The following is an 18445-nucleotide window of genomic DNA, read 5'->3' as shown; positions in this document are numbered from 1 at the left end:
TTCATCCCAAGAGTTTTGTTCAAGATTTCCATGAATTTTTCCAGAGAGGGCTAATGTGCTAAAGGCCTAAATGCAGTTATAATTATTATATTAAATGTTGGGAAACAATGCACTCTAGGCATCATTACCACCAACTAATGTTTTTGCTTCTGAGGGGCTACTTTTCTTTTATATTTTCTCAGAGCTGTCCCTGTTTTCTTCTCAAACTGATTTTTTTTCCTGTGCTTCTCTAATGTTCCCCCCCAGTAAATAAAATGTTCACATAGGGGATACTACCTTACATCAATATCCTTGTATACTGAAATAAATTCTCTCCTACAGAATCTATTAGTATTTATATGCCAAGAAGATTAAGTCTCAGGGTCATCCTAAAGTGAAAGACCAAGTTTCGCCCGTTGGGGTTTTTAAAGCTTTTCTTGAGTTTGGGATTCTGCATATCCATCATCATCAAGGCAGGATAAAAAGCACTCCATGCTGTGTTCAAAACAATTTATCATTAACTCTCAGCTAGGCTGTTTCCAGCATGACAGTTGGTCCCCAGGTCTATACTCAAAACCTTTCCAGTTTAGTAAGATCTGCCAGAGCTAGCACTGGACTGACATAATTATTAAAAATCCAGGGGCACTTCCAGGCCACAGTGAGAAATCAGAGTAGCACACATTAGGCATTTAATATTTGTTCAATTAAATTTGAACAGATTAGAAGCTGATGTACACTGTTAGCAGGGAAATACATCAGCTAACAAGTATAATAGCAACCAAAATTGTTTATACCCTTTGACTCATTACTATATCTAAAGAATATTATTGACTGATAAGGGAAGACAAAGGTCTATCAATAAATATTTCTACCATCACTATTCATAACAGTAAAACAGTAGAAACATGTACCCGGAATGGTGAACAAATTATGGTGTACAAACATAATATAACATTATTATACCCTTGTGACAAATATGAAAAATACAAAGAAATATGGGAAGATATTTAAAGTGATACAGTAAGAAAAGCCTAACCAAAAGACTACTATTGGAAGGATTATGGGAAGGCAGGCACACTAATGCACTGTTTAAGTAGCTATGAATTGGTCCAACATTCTGAAAAACAATTTGCTATACTTCTAAGTCACTCAAGTGCTAACATATACATATACCTCAGAGGTCAAAGACAGAGAGGAAAAGGACCCATATGTAGAAACATATTTATAGCAGTGCCTTTGGCTGCAGCAAAGAACTGGAAACAAAGTGGGTGTCCATCAAGTGGAAGATGGCTTAACAAATTGTGGTACAAGAATGCAATGGAATATTATAATGCTAGAAGACTTGTGTGAATTGACACAGTATGAAATAAGCATGACCAGAAAAAATTTCCAAGAAAACCACAATACTGTCAGGAAAAAACCAAAGATTTCAGAACTCTTACCAACAGGATTGACTAATCATCAGTTCAAAAAACTGGAGACAAAGCAAGCCTCCCAGTTTTTGTTAGAAAGGCGTAGGAGACATTAAGTTTCAAACATGTTGATTTGTTTTTACTGATCTATATTTATTTGTTACAAGGGAAGGCTTTTATTGGAAGAGGGGGGTGGGGAAGGCAGGGGCTAGTTACTATGTAGCGGTAAGAGATTTTAAAAAAGTAAAGAGTATCACTAAAACGGTAAAAAAAATTTTTACATAACAAAAAAGTTTAGAAGTAACAGCAATTTTGTTACTACCTTGTTAAATTTGACATATACTTTTAAAACAAAACTATATATAATAAAGGTTCAGTCTTTCAGACTTTTGTTCTTTGTATACTGACATTTTTAAAAATGATGATCCTTAATCATTAAGAACAGGATTATTAAACAGAACTTAAACAGAACTTTTCTGGATTAAATCATTTCACTCCAAATCATTTAAACAAGCAATATTTTGAGATTTAAAGGAATAAATTCTTAGCTATTCTGAACTAATTTCTTGAAGGTTCTAGATGGCTGAGACTTTTTCTTTTTATGGTACTATGGTTATTTAATTTTTAGCTAGTGCTCCTCCAAAAAATAACTTCTCAAAATTGTGCTTTCCTCAGGCATAAACATCTGATGAACAGAAACAGAAACTGGACCCATGAATTCATATATAAAAGAAATTTCCAGTTGAGGAAATTCCCTCGGAGAGATACCTAAAGCACTGGGAAGTGGGGTCACTCAACCACTATGTATTAGAGACAGAAGTTTCACCCAGGAATTCTTGGCTTCAAGGTTAGTTTTCTGTATATGCCATCTTACAATTCTATAACATTTTAACATTTACAAAGCACAAAGTGCGTGGAAGACAGATGTCTTTATACTCCACAGGTTCTCTCTTTGAGTCCCTGACAGAACTTATTATCTTTCCCTTCCTCCTATTTTCCACTACCCCCTCACCACAAAAGCTCCCTTCTGAACTTTCCTATACCTGTCCAGGGCACCACATATTTCCAAGCATACACACTTGTACTCTAAAATCCTCATTCATTCCCCACACACGAAACTCATACCCAAATCTTTGTAATTTCCATTTTCATGTTTTTCATATATATCTTATTCTCTCCTCTTCCACAGTCACAACTAAGTTCAGTTTGTTATCATCTTTTGCCTCAACTAATGCAACAGTTTTCTAATCTGTATCCCTACCTTAAGTCAACCCCCACTCCAATCCACCCTTCCCTCAAATGCCACAACGATATCATAAATGTCTGACAACACTTCCACCCTTATTCAATAAACTCTAGTGGCTCCCTATTATGTCCAATAAAGGCTTATTGACTTCTATATTTCTAATTTCCAGAAATAGATGATGGAAGAAATTGAGAGCTTCAAAATAAGGGGAGGGCATGCAAAAACTAACATTACAAAATCATTTATCAATTAATTTATCTACTGCATATTATTACATGAGTCCTGAAAAACTCAATATACAAAAGAAAGTTCATTTTCAATAGCGCTTTTCCTGGGAGGGAAAAAAACAAAACTGTACAAAATTGAATCATATTATAAATACCCTGGAAAGGTTTGTTATTTAAAGGACTCCTGGTAGCAGTTTCTTTTTTGTGTGTATGGCAAATCTAGTCTTAATTTATTCTGTAGCCCTTGTCTAGACAAACACACAAGTTTTGCTTAAAATGTAAAGACCTACACTATATAACCAATTAGCTATGTTGTTATAAATTCGTAATTTTCTTTCCTACTGAGCCAATGATTTGCTGTGTAGTCCTAGAAAATCATTAAATACAGAGCATAGACAACATGTCTCAATGCAGACAACAGGTTTCAGATAATTAACTCATCACTATCAAATTCAATATGCATAAGGAACTAAAACAAATCTCTAAGATCAAAAGTCATTCCCCAATGATAAGTGACCAGTTACGAACACTTCTCAAAAGTTCATTGTACATAGCAAGCACTCAATAAATGCTTTAATTATTAATGCACAAGAACTGTAAACTAAAAACAACCATGTAAAATATTGCTCCAAATCACTAAAAATAAGATAAATGCAAATTAAAAGAACTTTGAGGTTTCACCTTACACACAGTAAATATGCAAATATGATAAAAGATGGGAAGTTAACGTTGGAGACACTGTGGAAGGACATACAAACTAATACTGGAGTTATGAATAAGTCCAAACATTCTGGAAAGTAACACTAAAAAAAGTGACTAAAATGTCCATGTCCTTTGGCCAAGAAATCCTGTTGCTAGTCACATATATCTCAAGGAGGTCAAACTAAGAAAAGAAAGTTCCCTTAAGTACAAAAATATTTTGTGGCATCAAAGAATGATTTCCCCTAATTAGGGAAATAGCTAAAAAAATTCTGGCAGATGAATATAATGGAATATTATCACGCCATAAGAAAGGGTGAATATTAAGAATTCAAAGAAGCATAAATTATATGAGCTGATGAAGAGTGAAACAAGAAAACAATATACCCAGTGACTACAGTAACGTACATGGAAAAGAACAAAAAACCTCTGACTGTTGTACAGTTATAATGAAAAAGAAGTTGGGCCCAGCATAAGAATTTTGAAAGCATATCCCTCCCTTCTTTGCAGAGCTGGGGGGAGGGGGAAGTTGAAGCAGGATGGGGTAGACATGGAAACGGTTAATGTATTTGTTACTTGGTTGTGCTGAACTACCTTTTCCCTTTCAGTTGCCTGTTGGATGGGGGAATAAAAGAGGAACAGGGGAAGAAGGAAGGAATATATTCAGAAACTAATGTGACATAAAAGCAAAAAACATCATTAAAAAAAAAAACATGGACCATATAGTCTTGGGGTTTTACTGAGAGGCAAAGGTCAAGGTTCTATGGTTGCTTGATCAAAAGCCATTTTCCCTAAACTTATAGTGAATAATAATAGAATAAAGGCTCACACTTTTCAATTCAAGTTGGCATCTAGCTTGTCATAATCTGTAGTCCAAATGATATAGAAAAGAATTTTGCTAATGTGAAATTTAGGGCATTTTCACACCTGTGGTTCCAATTTTGTTCCCTACCACAGTACCTCTGCTGTTCCCTAGAGACACTGTATATAACATCTTGCCTGGAGACAAGGGAAAATATTAAATTATCTCAAAGCATAGTTTGATGATGTATGGTCTGATCACTCTATATTCACTGTTTCTGGAATTAGCTTATATTTCAAAATAAAAGTTATTATAAATAATGTATTGTAATGCATTAAAATCTCATCAAAAGAAATTCTGCTTTTTGAGTGGCAAGTGGGAGTCAATAAGGTATAAGTTATAAAGTCTAGCATCACAGGATCACACATTCAAAGACAGAAGGAACCTTTAACGTTTTCTAGTCCAATCTGATAATTTTACACAAATTGAAGCCCTGAAAAGTTAAGTGATTTGCCCAAGGTCACAGAGGTAATAAGCAGCAGAGACAGAATGTGAGTCTCTAGATTTCTGGTTCTAAATCCAGTACTTTCCCCACTGTACTATACTGACTCCTTATAGGCCCTTAAATCTGAAAACCACTGAACTGGATAAGTTTCTAAGGTCTCATGAATATGACAACACATCTCTCAAAACATATTAGATGGACTTCATGTCACTACATTAAATCTACTACTCTTATTTATATGAGATGGTAAAAATAACTACCTTGGACTCTACACTTTTCTTCTCCAAAGCTTACAGTTTATTAATCTATATTATCTTTTTAATCTATATTATCTATCTGCATTCTCATTAAAAAAATTAAGCATGTGTAAAATTTAGTATTTGTCACCAAAAGGGTAAAAAGGTTAATAATAGTAAAAAGAAAAGAGGCATAGGTGCTGCCTTGAAGGACCTTATAGAAAAATTAAATGACAGACTACACATATTTCAATATATGAAGGTACTGAATACATATCACAGCAACTCAGCAAATTTATAATTATGTAGATGAGTTTCTTATGGAGTTTGCAAAGGGTACCTCTTAATTAAACAACTGTCCAATGAGAGGCTCTTAAAGTGCATGATCAGAAAATGTAATAATTATTCTAAGCTATGAAACTTGATTAAGAAGGAAGACAGAAGAGAACCAGTATCACTTCTCAGAAACTCAATTTTCTTATCTGAAAATAATAAGCATGTTGAATCAGATGATCACTAAGATCCCTGCCAGCTCTAAAAACTTTATGATCTTAACTTGGCTACATTATAGCACTTATTAAACTCAAAACATCACAAAATGAAACTAAATGCTGAAATCACAATAATAGCATGACTCTTTTTATGACTTTAAAATACTACTGCAGACTTAGAAAAAGGAAGAATATTTATAGGAAGCAAATTTGGGCTTCGTATAAGAAGTAACTTTTCCTAACAATCAAAGCCATCCAAAAATGTAATAGTAGACTTAAAAGACAGTGATTCCCTGTCACTGGAGAAGCAAAAGTAGTAGCTGTATGTTTACATATCAGTGAGAATGTAGAAGGGATTTGTGCTTCAGGTATAAGCTAGACAAGATGATTTTTTAAAGGTCTCTTTCAATTCTGAGATTCTAAGAACAACTGTAAAGGTAAATGTCAGTCAAGAAAGACATTGAGCATCTGAGGGACAAAATAAGGCATGACTAAGCATAAGCATAACCAGGCTATTCCAGGGATGCAGGATAACCTGAGAAAGCTACAGAATCAGCTATGAGTATATTAATGTACATCTAACTGAAACAGAGGACCCTACTAGAAGTTCAGGGAAAGATTAAATTTGATGGGATTCATTCAACACAAGATCATTAAGCAAACTTTTGTGTAAGGTGTTATGTTAGTCAATGAAGATACTGAGTCAATGATGAAGACCACAATCTACTCATACTGTGAGACTCTTGTCTATGTTCTCCTGAAAGTTCCCCACAGGGAGTCCATTAAATGTGCTGGGGGCCTTCCTTGATTTCTCAGGACATCAATGGATATCAGTGGAGCATGGAGATTGTCCAATGGTTATCAGTTACTTTGGAGAAATGACCAGATGTCTTTCTGAATCATATTCTTTACTGGTGATGTCCTTTACTCCAGTTCTTCAAAGTTCCTTATTTATTACCTGTTGCTGATATGTAGATGTATAGGACACAAATCCTGCTTTAAAGGAGTTTGTATTCTAAACTGGGTTAAAGACATGTAACAATAACCAAGTAAAGATAATAACCAAGATGCAAGGCAAGGTGAGCTAAGTGCAAAGAGGAAGGTCAGGAAAGGCTTTCAGAAAAAGGTCGTACCTGAGTTGACTTTACTGAAATTTAGGGGATGCCCAGAAATTAATATGAGCAAAGGTACAAAAGTGGGATGAATTGAAAACAGACCATAATCCGGTTTTTCTGGAACATAAATCATATGAAGTAAAGTAGTAGTAAGATCAGAAAGATAAGTTGGATGAGACTACAGAAGACCTTGAATACCAGGGTCAATTTTTTTGTTAAGTAACAGAAAATCACTGAGGTTGGGAGGTATGGTACAGCGAAAGAAAAGAAAGTTCCAGTTTTGCTACTTTATTGAGAGATAATAGAAAAGTCACTATTTCTCTGGGGTTTATAGTTCTTTCAATTTAATGTGAAAGGGTTGAATTAGATGGTTCCTTTAAACTCTTAACATTCTGCTTTTGAACAGTGGAAAGATGATTCCAGTAGCAATGTGAAGGCTAGAGAATGTACAGGTGGAAGAGACTGGTCATAGAAAAACAAGTTAGGAGTCTAAACCACTGTGAGAGTGATCAAAAGGGGGACAGATTAGTTGGAAAACTCTTAAAATTCTAACCTGCTTTATTTTTATTTAGAGGTTGACTTAGAACCTTTCTAGAGATCTAAGCAACACATTCTTCTCAAGGCAGAATTAAGTACTACTATTATTGCAAGTATGGAAATGAAAGGAGAGGGGTTAGGTGATTATCACAAAGATACAGTTTAGGCAATTCCAACAGAAAAATAGCTTTTGCTCTTTGGGAAGAGGCTTAGCAAAGTGTTAAATATGCAGGTGCACACAGATTATTTACAAACATGCTAATATTTATTAACAACTAATAAACAGTATCAAATACCCACTTTTTTGACCCAAATAAGGCCGTAAAGCATTCAAAAAGGAAATCCTGTGACATAATGCAGATTTGCCAGATATCTGCATTTTCTCAAGAAAATTATTTTCAATCATGTTTAATGTAGAGTTCAAACTTCAATTTAAAGGACTCATACTAAAATACAATCAATGCCTAAGGACCTCTTTCCTGGTTTTCCCAAGGAAACCTTTCCCAACTAATCCCCTAGTTGCTATGAGTGACACAATTCTCTTTCTTAACTTTAGCAAGAGGATCATGGGATCACAGATTAAGAGCTGCAAGGGAATTAAGAAACTAGTGTTCACTTCAGAGATAAGAAAATAGGGGTCAGAAAGATTATGTAATTTGACCAAGGTCATACAGGTAGTAAATAGTAAAATTAGGATCCAAACTCAGGTCTGGCACCAAATCCACTCTTTCTATTGCACACCTTACCAGTGACTTTTAACTCTTCTCTCATTTCATTACATATCCTCATGTACACATATGCATCTGCATATACATACATGCATACATATATGAATGCATCATCATGTAAATTCTACCTCCAGGCCCTCATCTCCATCCCTTCCTCTCTATTACTACAGCTATCACTATAGCACAGGACCTCATTGTCACATGCCCTGTCTCTTCCAATAGCCTCCTAACCAGTCTTCCTGTCTCTATCCTGTCCTCTAATCCCTCCTTCACAATGTCGCCTGATTAATCTTCTTTATTTAGAGATCTGGTCATGTCACTCCCCTGCCCAAAATTTCTGCAATAGTTCTCTATTGTCTACTAAATAATCATTCAGTGTGTAGTGCAGTGGTGTTAAAAAGAAACATTGCAGCAGACTGCATATTAACTTTGAAAACCACAAATTAACATTACGTTGTATTGCATTTTTATTTATTTTGTTAAACATTTCTCAATTACATTTTAATCTGGTTCAGGACTCTGGAGTGCTACACCATTCGCAGCCATGAGCCCCAAATTTGACACCTCTGATATAGAAGATAGAGTGCTAGACTTTAAGTCAAGAAGAACTGTATTTAAATCCTGTAATGTTACTACTAACTAGTTCCTATAAGAAAAAAGTCACTTAACATCTCTGATGTTTGTAAAATTAAAAGAATAGGGGATCAGGACCTATATGTTATTTCCCACCTGTCTATATTACTTGGGGATTTCACCATGCCCAAAGAAGCTTATCATTGGGATAACCTCATCATTCTACAAGATCCAAACAGCCTTGTTCACTCACACCCATCAAAACCTTCTGCTCCTCTGATTGGAAGTGGAACCATGAATTCCAAAACCTTTATTTAAGGAGGTGAGTAGGCATTCAATTCCCACCAGACAGGGACTTCTCTGACTTCTACCGTGTTTCCCCGATAATAAGACACTGTCTTATTATTTTTTTTTTGGACAGAAAAACACCAGAGGGCTTATTTTCAGGGGAGGGCTTATTTTAATGAACATTGACAGCAATTTTAATAAACAGGTAAATGTGAACAAAAAAATGTACCTTTATTCAATAAGCAAATCACTGGGGAAGAACAGGATGACGCGCTCACTGCTGCAGCTCTGATTGGCACAGGGGATCACCTTCACTACAGTAGCAATCTCAATAGGGCTTATTTTCAGGGGAAGGCTTATTTTAGAGGAATCTTACACAGTAAGGGGAGGGCTTATTTTCGGAATAGGTCTTATTATCGGGGAAACACGGTACCAAGCCAATAAAGTACCTTCTCCTCCCATTTTTCAGCCTTCTTTTGTCTTCTCCCTTTAGATTATAAGCCCCTTGTGGGCAGGGACTGCCTTTCCTGTACTTAGTTCAGTACCCAGCACATAACAAGCATTTAATACATATTTACTGACTATTGACTACTGCTAAAAGGGATAGCAGTCCTGTATTACAACACTCTTCATCTTATAGATGAGAAAACCAAGGCCCAGAAAGTTTAAGGGACTTTTCTCAATGTCATAAAGGTATTAATTAGCAGAGCTAGGAATCAAACTCAGGTCCTGTGAGTCCAAATTCACTGTTCTTTATACTACATGATACTGCCCCTTCTGAAGTAGCTACCTCATAGGGCTGTAAGCTCTTTGAAAACTTTACTACATAAATGCCACCTTTCATCAAGAGACCTCCAAATACCAGAGATATCAAACTCAAATAGAAAGAGATACCAACAGTTGAATGTTGACCTGGAAAATCACAAATTAACATTATCTATGTTGTATTGCATTTTTTTATTCATTTTGTTAACCATTTCCCAGTAACATTTTAATCTAATGGTTCAGCCTCACTTGGGATTTTGCTAATCACTTGTTACCTTGCAGGCCACAAATCTGACCAACATCTCTTGCTCTATGCTCTTATCAAATTGGAATAATCACCATCCTTCATACACAACTTCATTTTCTTGATTTGGTGACTTTGATTATAATGCAGTCTTTATTGACTAGAACATCCTCCCAACAAGTCTACTAAAATCCTACCCATCCTATAAAGTTCAGCTCAAAGGCTACCTCTTCCATGGAGGCTTCTTTGAACCACCTTTGAGTAATGTTATCTCTTCATCTATCACAGACCCTTTTTCCTGGTACACCTTATGAGATGCCATATGATAAAAACTCAAATTTATATAATGTTTTATGGTTTATAAAATTATTGGTGTGAGTCAGAACTCATCTATCAGACTGTAATTTCTATGAGGACAAAGATACCTTGTCTAAACTTTGCATCTCCTCCCTGACCTGGCACAATGCTCTGCCTATACAAAATACATGTTGCCTGAAATGAAACAAATGTGTATATGCATAAACAAAAATTATATTTATATATATGCATGCATACACACATATGTACACATACACACTCTTAGTAAAGTCAACAATAAATGCCTTGTTCAGCTCACCAGGTCTCAAAATCTTTTCTTGAAGACCTCCTTCGTAGCAGCAACCAATTGTAAAAATTATTGTTAAATTCTTTCTTGCCCACTGTTTTGTTCATATCATCCCTTCCTTAGAATTCTGAAATTAATCAACCAACAAGCATTTATTAAATAACTACTATGTACAAGGCACACTGTGCTAGATACTAGGGATACAGAGACAAAAAAAGCAAACCAAAAAACTCACCAACAATTCCCATACCCAAGGACATTACACTCTATTGGGGGCTACATATTTATAGAAAAGTAAATAAAGGATGGGCAATGGATAGGGTGCCAGGCTTAGAGTACAGAAGACTCATTTTCCTGCATTCAAATCTGGCTTCAGAAACTATTTATTAACTAGGTGATCCTGGGCAAATCTTGTTTGCCTCAGTTTCCTCAACTATAAAATGTGGAGAAAGATCTTTGCCAAGAAAACCCCAAAGACAGTTGTGAAGAATCCAACAAGACTGAAGTGCCTGAACAAAAAAAGTGTATTAATTTAAAAGATACAAAGTGATGGAGGAAGAAAAGAGGGGAAGCCTAACAGCTGAGGAAGGCAGGAAAGGTACCTGAGATGAGCCTTCAAGAGTTCCAAAAGTCAGAGGAAAGGAGGAAGAACATTTCAGGCATGGAAGACATGTGTAAAGGTACAGAGATAAGAAATTGAACATCATGAAGCCCATTTTGGCTGAAGTATGTATGAGTGAGAATTTATGTGTAATTAGTCTATAAAAGATAGGTTGAATCCATAAAGAGCTTTAAATGCTAAACAGAAGACTATGTATCTCTAGTAACTCCTTTTAGAACCCCCTACTAAAACAAAGCTCCAATTCCTGTATAGTACACATCCTTAAGTTACCCACAAGATTCCCATCTCCATTATATTTTGTCCTTTCATTCTAACTTGTCTGAATCTTTATTCTAAATCAATTCTTTTTAATATATTCCTTCTAAGCTTGTAATGTCCTCCCTCAAAAATGCACCATGCTGCTTCTCTTCCCTCCAAAGACCTATTAGAATCCTTCTTCTAGGAAGCCATTCCTGACTGGATAGCTATAAAATGTTTTTCTTCTAAAGCTCACCTCATACTCAATCCCCTAGCACAAATGTATACTTATGGGAAACTGTATTTTATTTCTGATGGTCCCTTCTATCTTCTTACTTACAGAAGTTTTGTTATGTTTGATTTTTCTTTGTATATATCTACCTAAGTATTCTGTTCTGTATTATAAACTCCTAAAAAGAATGAACGGCAGTTAAGATCAATTTGCATAGTACCCAGCACCTTGTGCATAAAACTACTTCCCCCCCCCCCCATATACACAGTTTATGACTATGATAACTGTATAGCTTAGTGTGGTTTTAAAAGACTGACCACCAATAAGTAATCAAAAGCCTTAGATTCCAGCCCTAGTTTTGTCACTGACTACTATGATTTCAGGGTGGAGAAAGGGTTGTCTTATAACCTTTGACTAAAATAAATAGATGAGTGAAAAACAATTACCTAGACACTAAAGTGTCAAGCATTATGATAGGATCTTGGGAATACAAATACAAAAGCCAGATGGTTCTTGTCCTCAAGAAATTTATATCCTAATACAGAAAGATAACATATTTGGGAGTTATAGCCAGGGAAAGGTGTTGGTCTGTGGAGTCACAGGGCAGTCAATTCTCACAATCTATAAGCAACAGTAGTACTGACTGAGAAGGGAATGGTCTAGTCTGGAAGGTACTGCTCCAGCTAGTGGGGGATGAGGAGAAGGAGGCATTGTAGTATGGCAAAAGGCAAGATGTTTGGCAGTGAGTGGCCTTTTTAAGCCCAAGTTTGCCAATTTGTAAAATGAAGGATAATTACTGTTCTTCCTGAAATACCTAAGTTTTAGGTCAGAAAGACTACCACTACTCATCCTCTAAGACGTCCATGAAAGCATATAACTATTATAATTAAAAGACAGAAATTGATGTCGGGAGCAACAAACATTTAATGTATATTTATTATGCATTTGGAATAAAATATTGAATGTCAAAGGAATACTAAAACAAAGAAAGGAGGGGAAGCAATCATAAAAGACAAAACTCTATCCAAGCATTGAGGAACCTAGGGAGAAAGATAAATTTACCATACCTTCTGGGGGAACATGGTCGATTTCTCTTTTTAACATTTTCTAACAGGAAAGCTGCAGCAGGTGGGAAGACTTGGTTGCAAATGGTCTTTGACTGAACGTAAGACACTAAACTCAATCACTGAGTAGACCCAGGAGAAAGCAATTTCCAGCTTTCTGAATTTCATATTTTATGGGTCTTCGATTCAGGATATGTGTCTGTGGTGGGAAACACACTAAAAGCTACGACATACTCAGGCAGAGAAGTCTGTCTTCTCTTTCAATAAATGAGATCTCCACAGTAATCAGTTATTTGCAACATTATATATTCTGAAATGCCTCCAGATTTTATCAGTGTAACTTTGTGCTTTTGAGAACTTACAATGTGTCCGGTTCACTCATTACAAAACAGAAGTCATAAGGCTTTTTCCCTCACTTAGTTATTTGGATTAATTTTCATTTGTAAAATTCACAGAATACTTAGCATGTTATTTCAAACCTACAAATTCAAATCATATCCTGCAAAAGAGGATGAGGATGGGACTGGAACAGGCGTGTGTGTACACATGTATCTCGAATAAAAGGTACTGATTAAGTTTGTACATTCCACTTACATGCTTTGAATAGCTGCATAGAGACCCCTAGCGCTGCTTAGGATAAGCTGAGTTTTAAAGTAGTACCTGCTCATGTCACCTTAATGAAACAATGGCAACACAGAGTGGCAGCACACTGAGTGACCACACAATGTTTACAACCTTGCCACAAAAATAATCACTCGACTACCTTATAGTGGGAGCCAGAGGTGAAAGGGTGGAAATGCCCTGACAATATGCCAATAAAAATACTTTACAGAAATGATCGATGGTATCAAGAACACATCATATATGTAAAGGAAACCAGGAGGAAGGAATGGAAAGGACACCCCCCTTTTTTTCCTCCCAGACCAAGAACACAATAGATCACAAACTACTGTCTGCTCCGCATCCTGATCCAAATGCCAAACGAGAGAGGAGTGGGCGCTGAAAGACCATCACGCCGTTAGCAGGGGGTGAGAAAATGGTCCTGGCTCATCCCTCCCTCCCCCATCCGCCGCCTCGGCGCGAGTCAGTTACCGGGCCTCGCCCCCCGCCGAGCCCGGGGCTCGGGCCGCCGCCCCCCGCCTGGGCCCTTGCCGCTCCCCCTGGGCCGAGGGGGCCGCGAGGAGCCTGCACCCCGTGTGGAGCCGCTCCCGCTGCGCAGCGAGAAGCCGGCCCCTCCTGTGCCCGGCGGGCGCGCGGGGCTGAGGCGGCCCGGCCCGAGCCGGGAGCCCGCCAGGCGAGGCGAGGAGGCGGCGACGGCGGCTTCCCCCCGCTCGCTCTCGCCGGCCGGCCTCCGGCGGCGCCTCACCGCCGCACATCCCTTGCTCGCCTGCACCAGGCCGCGCCCGCATGACGGAGGAGAAAAACCCCAAGGCTTTTCCCTCGTCTCCCCCGCCGGCCGGTGCCTAGGCGAGGCGGGGAGGGGGAGCGGGGCCGCGGCGGCTTCGACCACTCCACCCACCCCCGCCCCGCTACCCTTGCCGCCTCCCCGCGCTCCTCCCTGCCCCGCCGCCCGGTGAGGAGGAGGCGGCGATGGCCAACTCCACACGGCGAACCGGCGAGAATCAGCCCCACCGCCCGCCGAGGGCGGCCAGGCCCCGGCCCCTCGGCCGGCGGCGGCGGCGTGACACTCACTTCCACATCGCGGCCCTTGTTCTTGAAGCTCTTGATGCGGTGGTTCTCCAAGCCGGCGTTTTCGGCCATGGCTCTGCGCTGCTCCGGCGGCGGCTACTCCTCCTGCTGCGGCGGCGGCGAGTCTCGGGCGCGGGAGGGGGAGGGCTGGGGTTGGGGGAAGGGTGAGAGAGGGAGGGAGAGCCAGGGAGGGGGAAAAGGAGGCGGGGGGGCACGTTCCGTGACGCCTCTGAACGCTAGGGGAGGCGTGGGGCCGGTAGCGAGGTGGGGGTGGGGCGGGGGCGGGAGAGAGGGGGAGAATGGAATCTAGGAGGGGCACGCGCAGGGACAGGGCTCCAGCCCATGTGACACCCGGATGAAAACGCTACAGCCGGAGGCTGGAGCTGCGAAGTGCGCGGGTTTCTAGGGTGACACTCCAGAGCAAGCCTCCCACTTCCCCTGCCGCCTTGGGGCTGCAGCTTATTTGCATAAAATGGAGCTGGGCCCAACGGCTTTTCCTTCTGGCACGCTGGAGGGAAGGCGGGGACTACAGTTCCCGGCATGCCCGGCTCTAAGCAAGGCTTATATTCCACCGCGATGGAGAGAAAGTGGTGTATGCCCGCATCCCTCAGCGCGCGGAGGATGGCCAGGGTGCTGTGCGCTCTGCCAGCCCTCGGGGCTCCACCCCAGGGGCCGCCTCAAGGAGGGGCTTCCTGGGGAGGGCTCCTCGCCATCCCAGGCATCAGGCTAGTAAAAGCATGAAGTGAACGCGCTTTCTCTGCTGGACAGCGTATAGGGCCCAGCTTGGTGTACTGCACCCCTTTGCGCCTACACACCCCTCCTACCTTCCCACCAACATACACACATCCCTAGGGAGGGAAGTGGAGGGAAGAGCCAGGTCATTTCGCACAGGTGACCCTGCCTTCTTCCCTACGTTTTAACCAAATACTTGTCATTTTCTCCGCTTCCAGACCCCGACGCCCAAACAAGCCTTCCGAGTCCGAGATCATTGCTTCAAACAGTATGGAGAGATCAGGAGAATTTTAGTCCTTAACATCTGCCATCTTTTTTTGTATAGGCTCTTAGATCAGTGCCTAGCATATAGTTGGTGCCTAATAAATGTTTACGGAATTGAACTGGTAGGGAGAGAAGGGGATCCACTGAGTTCACTCCGGCTGGGGAGAGGGAAAGGACGGGCAGAGTAGCATAAAACTAAGTCAAGGAAACAGTACACAAAGAAAAGAGGATTTGACTGGCACATAGACTCAGAGCTGGAAGGGACCCAACTAATCCTGTCCCCTTATTTTACAGATAAGGAAGTTAAAAGGCTGGTCTAAGAATACAAAGGGAGTGGGTGGTAAAGTTGGAGAGAGTAAAGAAAGGGATTAAGAATCACGGCATTAGAGGAGATACCTGGACAAGTGATTCAGATCAACCTGATCCTTCTAGGATGTAGGCCCTTCATAACAGAGTGAAATGACTGTTTTAATAAAGGAGTTGGGGTGGCTGAAAACTATTTTAAACCATGTGAGGAGTTAAATGAAGTCGATGGGGTTTTGAAGGAAAATGTGTCCTACCTGTAACCAGGGATTCAGGGACCTCCCCAAACTGACAGTTCAATCTTTGGGGCCTCCCTCAAAAGAAATCAATTTCCCTTTTAGCTCATTATTGCCACTGCCTAGTTTCCTCTGAGAAATCTCTGAATATAGCTTTTATATAATTAACGTCTAGTAACAGGGTCCCCAATTCCCTTAAAAGTCCTGGAAATAACAAATTCTTGTCAGAATAGAGGCCAACCCCCATAGAAAATACAGAAGGCCAAAAAAAGACTCTCAGAAGCCCATAAACAGATGGAGAAAACTCATAAAACACTCATAGAAACCCTTAAGGAATCAATGCAATTCTCTTTCCTGATAGGTCCACTCTGGGTTCAGCAGTCAGTGATCTTTTGCTAGCCACACCCAGTGTTGAGATCTATCAAGACCATCTTCTCCAGCTACATGCCAGAAGCCACAAAGCCTCCAGATCAAAGATACAATGGTGCCTCCCACAGGTCAAATATCTTGGTTTCCTTTTGTCTGCAGGCTCTTGCTCTGTTTTTCCTAAAGGGGTACACACTCTTCAGCAGCAATCTGTGCCAGACTAAGAAACAGCTATGTGCCATTCTTGGAATAGCAAAACTACTGTTGTCGGTAGATTTCATCCTTTGGTGAGATTTATTAAACCCTTTGCCTCTCTAACCAAGGACTGTTTCAGATTGGACCAGAACACTTAACTGCCCTTGCAGACCTCAAGAGATCATTGTTATCAGCTCCAGCCTTAAAGTTACAGTAAGCTTTTCTCTTTTTGTTCATGAATAAAGAGGGGTGGCCTCTGAGGTCCTTAATCTCTTGGGCCCTCTCCTTGCCCTGTGTGATATCATTCTTCACAACTGGTGCTCCAGTCACAGCAAGCTGTGACTGCCACCTTCCTTGAGGTGGAAAAGTCATATGATTTGATATTAGGATCTCCATTTGTAGTAGCCCATGAGGTGGAGGCTCTTTTGTTGAGACCTTGAACTCAAGACTTTCCAGATCAGAAGCTTCCTAGGTATGAAGTGACTTTACTGAGCAAAGAAAATGTTACTTTCAAGAAGTTCTCCCTTCTTAATCTGGCTACTTTATTCCCTGACATTCCAACTTCAGAGGATCCTCTCCTTGATTGCTCCTCTGCTGAGGATATGGCTGAAAAGCCCTGCAATGACCTTTTGGATACCCTTCTACAAAATACTGATTTTGTACTATAATCAGATGATTCCTTTTTCATAAGGGATTGCTTTAAGTGTGTAGGCACTGCCATGCTCTAACCATGATGTAGCAGATGAAATAACTGAGGAAACAAAGGTTTGGCCTTCTGATTTTATTTATTTATTATTAATTTATTAAGTATACTTGCAAGTATTAATTTATTAAGCAATGCATGCCAGTTGCATAACAAATTGGGACCAGGCTTCCTCAGCTTGGCACTGACCCCAAAGACAGGGGGAGATAGACTTTTATGTAATGAAAAATAATTAACTATATAAACCAGGAATACAAAATTAGCTAATCTAATTGCTAACTAGAAGAAAGGTTAGAGGATTTCTGAGTTGGGACAGGGATGAATGAACAGGTATAATTCCCTCAAATAAGAAAAAGAGGTGTCCCACTTCCCTTCCCCCAAGTATCTTATAACAAGAAACACTAACTGACTGACCAGTAAAAGGGCCAGTTTTCAGATAAAATATATGGGTTGCCTGAGATGTGTAATGTTGAGAAACTCCTTACTTCAATCTTTGGATCTGACTGGGTTTCTGGTCAACATAACCTAGGTCCTTAGTTAAGGGTCTCTAAGCAACTGGTAAGGGTGATCCAACTTTTCAGCCATGAAGGGTGAGGTTCAGACAATACAATAATGTTTTCTCACAATTCCCATAATTGAATGAAGTTTCCTCACAAGACAGAAACTGGACTAGACCCATAATTGAATAGAAAGGGAACTGAGCAAGATCCAGGACTGAGTCACAAGATGGAGTAAGGTTCACTCCATTCTGATAATTCCCTCTTTTCATTCACAGAGGATTGACCATCCCACTCCTCCCATGGATCACTTATCTATAAACCAAATCTATGAGATTTTTCATATATTCATAGTCAGAATTATATGTTGGGCTACAGATCAATCTACTTAGATGGCTCACAGTAAACTAATTTTGAGAGTGAAGATTTACATGCCACCAAGGTAACAAAACTCAGCATAAACATTATAAACAAAAAGTTGAAGTAATGCAATAATGATAATCAATATTAACTAAAATAAATTCTCCTTGTATCCTAGTAATCCATTCCCAATGTCCTTTTAATCATTTCATCTTGTCTTTAGTCCCAGATGTCCCATGTAGTTGCTTGATCCTTAGAAATTACTTCTCTTGATCATTCTGGGATAGGTCTCATTCACAAGGCAGCTCTGAAAGGAGTTTTGCTTCTCTATTCCAAATCACTTGCAGAAATTTCTAAAATCTTCCACTAACAAGACAATACAATTTAGTACAATCTCTTAAATTTGGTTTTCCAATAGCTATTTCATGTGTTTGTATTTGTCCTTCATTTTCAAAGAGGACCATGGCATCAGGGAAATGATGACATAACTGGCA

The 18445-nt window shown here is 39.6% G+C and overlaps 1 protein-coding gene across 1 annotated transcript in view; it reads right to left on the bottom strand.

The window, feature by feature from the left end:
* KPNA3 (karyopherin subunit alpha 3) overlaps nucleotides 1–14453 on the bottom strand; it is a 108081-nt gene extending 93628 nt beyond the window's left edge. Inside the window, exon 1 of the mRNA XM_069063621.1 lies at nucleotides 14299–14453. Coding sequence (XP_068919722.1) covers nucleotides 14299–14367 — 69 coding nt within the window. The 5' untranslated portion in view covers nucleotides 14368–14453. The remainder of the gene's footprint in view (nucleotides 1–14298) is intronic.
* Between the last annotated feature and the right edge of the window lie 3992 nt (nucleotides 14454–18445).

The sequence above is a fragment of the Petaurus breviceps genome, unplaced genomic scaffold (genome assembly GCF_028583685.1).
Source record: "Petaurus breviceps papuanus isolate PSGF00001 unplaced genomic scaffold, PetGlider_PUasm1.0 90594, whole genome shotgun sequence".
Classification (NCBI taxonomy): domain Eukaryota; kingdom Metazoa; phylum Chordata; class Mammalia; order Diprotodontia; family Petauridae; genus Petaurus; species Petaurus breviceps.
Note: the sequence above shows the minus strand (reverse complement) of the source record. Positions and strands in the feature narration are given on the sequence as shown.